At 47.9% G+C, this 9,690-nt stretch overlaps 1 protein-coding gene across 5 annotated transcripts in view; it reads right to left on the bottom strand.

Annotated features, from left to right (window-relative positions):
• Nucleotides 1-689: 689 nt before the first annotated feature.
• The window catches only part of Lhx2 (LIM homeobox 2), a 30,817-nt gene continuing 21,816 nt past the window's right edge, over nucleotides 690-9,690 (bottom strand). For 2 of the 5 annotated variants that reach the window (XM_021193715.2, XM_021193713.1), the window contains exon 5: nucleotides 690-1,599. In XM_021193715.2, coding sequence (XP_021049374.1) covers nucleotides 1,312-1,599 — 288 coding nt within the window. In that variant the 3' untranslated portion in view covers nucleotides 690-1,311. The remainder of the gene's footprint in view (nucleotides 1,600-9,690) is intronic. The other 3 variants (XM_029536872.1, XM_029536873.1, XM_021193712.2) reach the window with 2 other exon arrangements.

The raw sequence follows: 9,690 nt of genomic DNA, 5'->3' as shown, positions 1-9,690 counted from the left end.
GGATTACCTAGAACTGGAGTTACAGGTGTTTGTAAGCTGCGTGATGTAGACGCTGGGAATTGAACTCAGGTCCTCTTCAAGAACAGCAAGTGCTTTTAACCACTGAACCATCACCTCTCCATCTCTTGGAGAAATTAAAAAAAAAAATCTGTGGTGTGTGTGTGTGTGTGTGTGTGTGAGAGAGAGAGAGAGAGAGAGAGAGAGAGAGAGAGAGAGAGAGAGAGAGCGATATTAGGAAAACTGGGGTTTAGGTTGCTCTTGAATGACGGCATAGACTTCTTCCAGGGAAAAGCTGAACATTTTCAAGAGGCCTCTCACAGCAGAGAGTGTATTCTCAGCCCTGCCAGGGGCAGAAGAAATAGGTGTGAGGGCTTCTGACCTCCACATATCAAACATGCACACCAGAATGAACAAATGCATGCATGAATGAACAAAAGGCAGCTAACACACACACACACACACACACACACACACACACACACACACCAGCACATCACACATTTGCCTCTCTCTGCTGTTAATTCTTTAAGTGCAAGACCTGGATGTCTTTGGATTGCCATCAACCATCCCTAACCTTGACACAGAGAAATGACCTCAAGAACATTTGGTAGGTAGGCAAATACCCTGGAATTGGTCTCTGAGCTTCAGAAAACACTCATCCTCATTCACTAGATAGTACCAGCACTGAGTCTTTTCGATAAGTGATTTTATTACTGGTTAGGTTTTACAAATTCTGATATCCGAACAGACTTCCACCTTAAAATTCTAAAACAAGAAAGCGACCGTTGGAGGGGATTTGTTTTTTGTTTTTTTTTTTCCTTATTTTTTTTCCTTTTTCTTTTTAGGACTATTCAAAGTAACAAACTTTTTTTGTTTTTTTGTTTTTTCCTTTTTTACATTTTGCTCTGGTCATAAATATACAGAGAGAAAAAGAGGGAGAGGAAAAAAAAACGAACAATTCATCCAAAGTATGAAGATAAAACAGTATTCCTAAGGCACGTGGCAGTCTTTGAAAATACGGAAGCTCTCAGCCAACTTAAATTATTTGTTGTTTTCCTCGCTCAGTCCACAAAACTGTACAGGGACACAAATGTTGTGTTGCAGATATATCTCCCAAGTAATTCCTCAGCACACACCGCTGCGTTAGCCCGACGCACAATTCTTTTTTCCCTCTGTTTCCAGGCGAGATCCTAAAACGTGGTTAGTTAGTTGCTCAAACCTCTATTTTTAAAATACACTTGGAATTCAACTAAAGATAATTTCTTTTTTAAAGAAATCGTGGGGGCTCGGGGAGAAGGGGGTGGCGAGTCATTAGAAAAGGTTGGTAAGAGTCGTTTGTGAAGGGCTGTGGGGCTCGTGGCCCTCCAGGTTGCCAGGCACAGAAGTTAAGACTGACGTCACAGTCGGCAGGGTGGGGCTAGTCAAGTCTGTGAGGGTTGTAGGCGTGCTGGAGGGGCTGAGCGAGGCGTTGGACAGCTCCGAGGCGGGCCCTGAAGGCGTCCCTGTCTGCAGCGTGGCATCCGACGTCTTGTCCACGCCCGTGTTTTCCTGCCGTAAAAGGTTGCGCCTGAACTTGGCCCGGGCATTCTGAAACCAGACCTGTGTGGAACGACAGGGGAGGACTGGTTACAGGAAGGCGGAGGCCAATGGGAAAGCTGAGCTCAACTCAGTTCAACCTGGCCTAGCAGGAGGTCTCGAGAGCCCATGCCACATTTTCTCTTCACAAAAGTAAAATAAAGTTTTAATTTCTCTGGTGGCTATAACCGGGTCATCTTCCTGCCAGGACGCTTGCTGTGGTACTGAGACTGAGACCTTGAAAATGACACTACATTGTGGCCAATGTAGAGAGGACAGCACGTAAGAGATTGAAGATTTAGCAAGAAAGAAAGAAAGGGGAAAATATTACTGACTGAGATCATAGAAAAATATTTTAGATGTGTTGGATTAAACAATAAATATTAAAATTCATTTTATCGGTTCCCTTGTGCTTTTTTCATTGTAATCACTAAAACTGTTAAAATATGTGACTTTCGTCACATCTGTCATTGAAAACAAAAACCAGACAAATTTGGGCCACAGACAATTGAAAGCTTGGGGTGGACAGTATGTCCCACAAGTTCTTATGAGTACAATTTTTCTTCTTAATGTTTGATGGTCAGTATCCATAAATACTAGAATGTCATGAAGAACATGAGAATGAATGAATCAGTTATGAATAAGAAGGCAGTGGTCAGAAACCCACTTCTTGCTCTCAGCTGGAGAAGCACTGAAGTGCAGAGAGTACCAGAGAGAGTCTGAAGGATTACTTTTTCTGGGGCACATCACACACATGCACAAATACATCACACTCATAGCTACACGTACACACACACACACCCCTGTTCACATCAGTAAAGATGTGCACAAAACTCATCCCCATTCCCCTCCCCCCCCCCCAGTCCTCTCTCCACAGCAGAGACTTTGTGGTAGGAAGAAGCCCATGCAGTGCTAAAGGAAATCCAGGGCACTATTGGGGATTGGGTAGTTATTTCTCCCAAAGGAAAAAAGTCCAAAAGGCAGGGCCCCTCCACTTCCTTCTGCGTAAGAGAGCCCCTGGCCAGACGCTTCCCCATAAAACAGAGTGCCTTGGGGATTCTGAAGACTCCAGGCTGTCCAGCTGCGTGTTTCCAGATGTGTCTACATCTGCCTGTCTTTCCAGTGTCTCTGGCAGGCACGGGATGGGCCAGCTCTTGACTTCACCCTCCCCTCAGGACCACCCCAGTTTCAAGAAGCCTATGGCCTCAAGCCCCCCTTCAGATGTCCTGACACAATTTGGGCTCAATTAGCAGCTCAGTCTGGCAGGAAGGAAAGAGATGTTCCCCATGAAGTAGGGAACAAAGCTCACTGCTAGAACACTGATCCCCTCGAGGAGAAAGCACATTTCTCCAGCTCCGTGCCTACGGGAAGCTTATCAATCCTTTGCTGGGCTAGCAGATGGGTGTGAAGCTTCAAAGACCACCCTCAGCACTGCCCATCTAGGACAGTCAGGTCCTTCCCCACTGGCTCTAGAGTCTGCAGTGGGAGACCCTGTTCATCTGGCCTAGCGGGTAGCTGGGAATGGATGCAGACAGGCCTAAGGAGGAGGGCATGACTTCCTCAGTCTTATGAAGGTCACCTTCAGACCCTGCCTGCTACTCCTCGGCCTCTGTCCTGGCCACTGCATGTGGGCGGAAGCTGGAGTGGGGGAGCCCTTTGGGTCCCGGGAGTGGGTTCACTGTTCATCCTCAGGGGCCCCAGGACCTTAGGAAGGCTGGAAGCCCTAAGCTGCCGCCTGTTAGCTATTTCCCAGGCGTTGCCCCAACAGCTCATGTGTAAACAATGACACCATCTTCACAGCTGCGGTTCTCGGCTTTACAGGATCCCAGGCACTAGGAATCTGTGCAGTGAAAATCTAAAGTCAACTCTGAACCTGGCTATTCGGTGTAGCCCCTCTGCGTGAGGCTTTACCAAAATCATAAGCATTTCAAAAAGTCCCCTCCCTAGAGAATATTGGGGGCAGGGACTCTATGCAACCCTAGGAATATGACAGAGAAGGTAAAAATTAGATGTTGGTGATATGGATGATGTTGCAGCTGAGGCTCACACTCTAGAACTGGCGACATGCTAACATGTGACTTGTGTTGTGTCAGGTACCTTGCCACCCTGTACCATCCCTGGTTAACACCCGTGGTGAGCCAGTCACATGGTTTCTATTATTAGCTCCATTTTTATAGATTTAAAAGTTACATACCCGTGATCATACAGAGGCTACACTGATTGAAAGCAGGACCATTTGCCATAGAAATGCCCATGCTCTCCCAACCATGTGGTCCTGAGTAGGTCAGCAAGTAAATAGGTGAATGAATGGAAGAGCAAATGATCAGAGCAGCTTGGGCAGTAGAAAGCACGCGGAACGTATCTTCCAGGCCTGCCTCTGCCACTGACCAGCCAAGTGAACTTTGGCTAGTCCCCTTTCCTCTGAGCTCCTTTCCTACTTGTACAAAAAGGCTTGAGCCCAGTCTCTGTGGCTTCTTGGGGTTCACATGGGCTGGGATCCCAGGGCAGCTGTGATTAGCATACAAATGATCTGTTCTACCTACCCATCCTCCAAAAGCCAGAGCCCTGGCTGGTCAGCTGCCCCAAGCTCCACTCTACACGCATAGAGTTCTGGGACAGCAGGGACAAATGCAGATATAGAATCATCAGGACACAACTAATCCCGGGCCTTTCAGAGTCAGCGCCTCAGCCTGGCACAGAGTGGATCCTGGTAAGCCCCGGGAGAGTGAAGATACACCATGATGGTGTGGCCCTTGTCTAGGCTCCAACAGTCTGAGGAGCTGGTTTTTTAGGCTGGCTAACCTCTTTCCCTTGATCGCTTTCATTGAGAAGGCTGGGAGAGACAGGCATGATGGCACATGCCTGCAACCCCAGCACTCAGAAGACAAAAACAAGGAGCTAGCAAGATCATGAGTTCTAGGCTGGCCTGGCTGAAAAAAACGAGGCCCACTGGAACCCCTGACAAATCTCCCGGAACACTAAAGAAGCCATCCAAAAGGTGACCCCCTCATACTCAAAGATGCTGACTGTGACATTTCTTAGCACTTTAATGGTTATGTTCAGCGTCAACCAGATAGGCTGTGGAAGCATGACCCAGAAGCTCAGCCAAGTCTTGCAACAAAAGAGAAGGGATGAAAACTTACAGCACCCATGGAAAGAGGGTTGCCGTGAGTCTGAGGCCAGCCTGAGGTACAGAAAGAGAAACGACGCTTCTCTCCCAGATCTGGGGATCTAGATCAGTCCACAGATTACTTGACTAGCACATAATAAATCCTGAGCTAGAGCTCCAGCGCAGCATAAACCCAACGGGGTATCACATGTCTATATAGGTGGAGGAAGGAGGATCAGCACTTCAAGGCCATCCCAGGCTACCTATCATGCTCAAGGTCAATCTGAACTACAACATGTCTCAAAAAAACAAAAAACCTGCTTTTGAAATAAATATCAACAACTCAATCCCAGCCTCTGGTGTTACAATTCATGAAGAAGCTATGAATGGTGGTCGCTATCACTCCGTAGTTAACCTCTAAGCATTTGGTCCATGTTAGCTCATGGTCCCTATAATAATCCTGTGATGTAGGCCTACATATTAGTGCCAGAGCCAGAGGTAGGCAGAACTGACATGTGGAAAACCCTTTAAGTCCCTTCCTTGCCCCTGACTACTTAGCTTCAAACTTATGAATCACTGGGTTTGTGTTCTCAACAGTGATATTTCTCCATATTTGTCTTAAGGATCTGAATAATGGTTCTATTATTTTGTGATCTAAAAAAAGGGGGGGGGGGCTTATTCAGAGTTTGGAGAGATGTGTCAGCAGTTGGGAGCACTGACTGCTCCAGTTCCAGAGGCTCTGGTATCCTCACACAGACATCCATGCAGGCAAAACATCAATACATGTAAAAATAAATCTTTTTTAATAAGTTTTTTTTCCAAAGAACTAAAAATAGTGAGCACTGAGTAGAACTCAAGAGCTTTTAGTTTCAGCTCTAGGTCTGTTGCTGAACTGCGGTAACACGTTGGGAAGTTTCTCTGCCTCTCTGGGCGGATGTTCCGTCTCCTACACAGCTCTGTGGAAGAATGCTTGCTTAGCACGTGCAAGGTCCTGGCTTGGATCCCCGTGATCATAAGAAACATAACAAAAGATTCAAGGCCTGTCATCTGTGAAACTCCCTGCCAGTGTATTTACATCTGGCCTCAAGTTGTCTAAAGCCAGGCAGGACAATGACCATCTTATAAGTGGGAACCAGAGCCTCAGGGAGATGAAGTCACCTGTCCTTCAGGGAAGTCTTTGCCACTGCCTGCACCAGCTCAGGTCCTCATTGCACGTTCTTACTGCACCCCTCTGCATTCTCTCCTGGGCTAATGACAACTATCTAGTGACGGGGGAATGTTTTTGAGCCACTGGCACTTAAAATGTTCTTTTAGAGCGACACCAGGAATCCCTGCAGAGACTTTACCTACCAGGATCAAACTGCTGACCACCCCTCAGGAAGCCCAGGGCATCTGCATGTCCTCCAATAACAAGAGGCATGGATGTGGTTAGGAGTCCACACACAGTGGCAAGGCATGTCATAACAAACCTCTGTCGAGGAAGCCACTGTGACTCCTCCTGGTCACCTTCCCCAACACTGAACCATGAGTGTTGTGGCTGTCATGTGCTGGTGGTGACAAATGGAATTTTTGATGTGATGAAAGCTTTGCTATGTATTCCTGGAACCCTCCTGCTCTGTCTTCTGCATTCTGCAGCTGGGTCCGAGTGACAATTCCGTGCTTTGAAAGATCTCTGGACTCAAGAGCAATCTGGGCTTAACTCCTGGCTTCATTTCTAACTGTAAACCAAAGCTCACTGAACCTCAGTTTCCCCAACTATAAAATAAGGGGGTGGGGAGGAAACATTGTAATCCCTACAAAAGACACAACGCTATGTGACTTTAACAGACACGAGCATGGACCCAATCACGTCATTTCATTTTCTCCTTTCGATATCCAGTAAGGTAAGTGCTAGGGTTATCATTATTGTTATTACCGTTATTTGAGACAGGGGCTCACATAGTTGAGGCTGGTTTTGAACTCACTTGAATTGATCCTTCTGTCTCTAGCTACTGAATACTAGAGCAATGGATGTGCTCGACCATGTGCAGCTTATGTAATGCTAGGTATCACACCTGGAGGATCACACCTGAGGGATCACTCCTGGGGGATCACACCTGGGGGGCTTCCTGCATGCTATGTTAGCACTCTACCAACTGTGACACAGCTGAGGCCACTGAGGCTTGGAGCCATTAACACCAAAGACTATTCCGAGTGGGAGTGGGAGTGGGAGAGTCGAACTAGGACCTCACTGTAGCGGCCTCCAGATTCCAACAGGGATGCCGTACCCTGGCCTACAATGTTGGTGGGGCTCACACTGTATATACAGAATACAGCATTAGGGCTACCATTCTCCCTCACACACATCATGCATTGCCCAGCTCTAGGAACACAACTCAATTTCAATGCCCTTTGTCCTGCAAATCCTCTGAAGGATTGAGGTGAAAGATGACCATGGGGGGGGGGGGTAAGCGTTAGGGAACATGAAAGGATCTAGTACCACGAGCTGGTGAACTGACTCTGGAATCATTTTATCTGATTTTATTTTGTAACATAGTTTTGTTTGTCCATGGTGCTGGTATATGCTAATTACTCCCCCAGACCAGGTTCTTTCTTTTTTTTTCTTTTTGGTTTTTCGAGACAGGGTTTCTCTGTATAGTCCTGGCTGTCCTGGAGCTCACTCTGTAAACCAGGCTGGCCTCGAACTCAGAAATCCGCCTGTCTCTGCCTCCCGAGTGCTGGGATTAAAGGCGTGCGCCACCACGCCCGGCTCCAGACCAGGTTCTTAACTATGCAACCTACCTAGTCAGGATCAGAGAGGAGCACCAAACCTTAGGGCAAGTAACTCGGGGGGATTTGAACCAGTCCATCACCTTCCAGAGCCACATTAACAATTGTCTCACCATAAATCACCCCCAGCCTAGGTCCCCAAGATGTCCCATTGACAGTCAGGGCAATGAGAAGCAAGTCCCACCCTGACCATGCCTGGCTCTGTAACCCACAGTAAATTATTTTATCTTGATAAGTCTTAAAAACCTTCTCAGCTGCCAGGTGGTAGTGTACACACCTTTGGTCCCAGTGCCTGGGAAGCAGAGGCAGGGGGATCTCTGAGAGTTTGAGACCAGCCTGGTCTACACAGCAAATTCCAGAACAACCAGGACTACCTAGAGAAACCCTGTCTTGAAAAACAAGTCTACATCTTCTCAACTGTAAACCAGGCAGGAAAAGAGTAAGCTGAGGTAGCTGCATGGTTAAAAAGATGCTTTACAGCCGGGCGTGGTGGCGCACGCCTTTAATCCCAGCACTCGGGAGGCAGAGGCAGGCGGATTTCTGAGTTCGAGGCCAGCCTGGTCTACAGAGTGAGTTCCAGGACAGCCAGGGCTACACAGAGAAACCCTGTCTCAAAAAACAAAAACAAACAAACAAAAAAAAGATGCTTTACAGTCATGACCAGTGAGGTTCTTAGAAAAGAAAAAATGATTTGTGTAGAGGAGATGGAGAGAGGCATGGAAGGAAGAGAGGCCCTACCCCAAGCTACAGGCCCCAAGTGATCAAGTGATGCTCACACTCTTTTTTTTTTTTTTTTTTTTTTTTTTTTGAGACAGGGTTTCTCTGTATAGCCCTGGCTGTCCTGGAACTCACTCTGTAGACCAGGCTGGCCTCAAACTCAGAAATCTGCCTGCCTCTGCCTCCCAAGTGCTGGGATTAAAGGCGTGTGCCACCACACCCGGCTGATGCTCACACTCTTGAGAACTCCAGCCTGGTTTGGCTCAGAGGAGAGGGTACTCTGCCCATTGGCTGGACAGTTGCCAGCAAAGTGTGGCTTTGGGCAGGCCATCATTTGGGCCTTCTTGTGCTCATCTGCACTGTGGGGAGGGGAGTCCTAACCCTTGATGTGGAGAGCCTGGCTCACTCCATCACTATCCCTAACTAATTACCCCAAGGAGAAACTGATAGCTGTGTAGCTGTCTCTAACCAACAGATGAGTTTCTTCCGGGCCAGGACCAGTTCATCTAAGTGCCCTAGAGCCTGGTTCCAAGGCATAGGCAGATAAAAGAATAAGAGAGAGCTAAGCTGGAAATCGCACGTGTTTCTAAGCCAGGAAACCCTATCTCCTGCCTCCAAAGAAGCAGGCTCAGACTCTTCTGTATCATGACTATGAAGACTGCACTGTGAGTTTAATCTCGACAGCTGGGAGAGATATATGTCCCAATTGGGGACCTTTTTACAAACGGGAAAGCTATGGCTCAGAGAAGGCATCTGATCTGGTCCAAGACACACAGCAGGTAAAATAAACCACAGGGTCATTTGTGAGCCCAGGTTCTTCTGAACTCCAGATCTCCCCCGCTTCTCAGCATCCCAGAAGGCATCCAGAAAGAGAGTGAAGCTACTAACTAGAGAAAAGTATTAAGTCCTCAGTCCAGGCTGTCCTGAACTAAAGGAGAGAGCTGGGGGGAGGGGAGGCAGTGAGCAGCAGGAGGCCTCCAAGGAGGGTCAGGGACCCCAAGAAGTTTGAAAGAAATGACCAGAGTAACTTGAACACTGACCACAGCAGGGTGCCTGCCTCTCCCATCATCCCCCCCCCACACACCTCCACTGCCCCAGAGTCCAGGCCAGAAGGACCCAAGGCTACCTAGCACAGACCAAATAGTGAGGGGCAGACTCAGAGAGGCGCAGCAACATGCCATTGGACCTCCCTGACCTCCCTTGATACATCACCAGTGGCTGAAGAGATGCCCAGAGACTTCCCAGGCGCCCACCTGGTAGGCTCTATCACCATCTGCAGATCTCTGAGGTCTGTGCTCTCGCTCCTCCAGCCAAAGTTGGTCACACCCTGCCACCACCCCATTAAGTTTTGTTTTGCTTTCTGACAGTCACTGAAACTTCCTGAAGAGAGGCTGTGCAACTCTTCTGATTTGCCACTCCCTCATCTTTCAATATCCAGGACCTGTCCTTGCTGTGACACAGTCAGGCTGCATAGTCTCTCATATTTTCTTTTGTTTGGGGTTTTGGTTAAACTTCCACTG

Source organism: Mus pahari, chromosome 3, assembly GCF_900095145.1.
Source record: "Mus pahari chromosome 3, PAHARI_EIJ_v1.1, whole genome shotgun sequence".
NCBI classification, from domain to species: Eukaryota; Metazoa; Chordata; class Mammalia; order Rodentia; family Muridae; genus Mus; species Mus pahari.
Note: the sequence above shows the minus strand (reverse complement) of the source record. Positions and strands in the feature narration are given on the sequence as shown.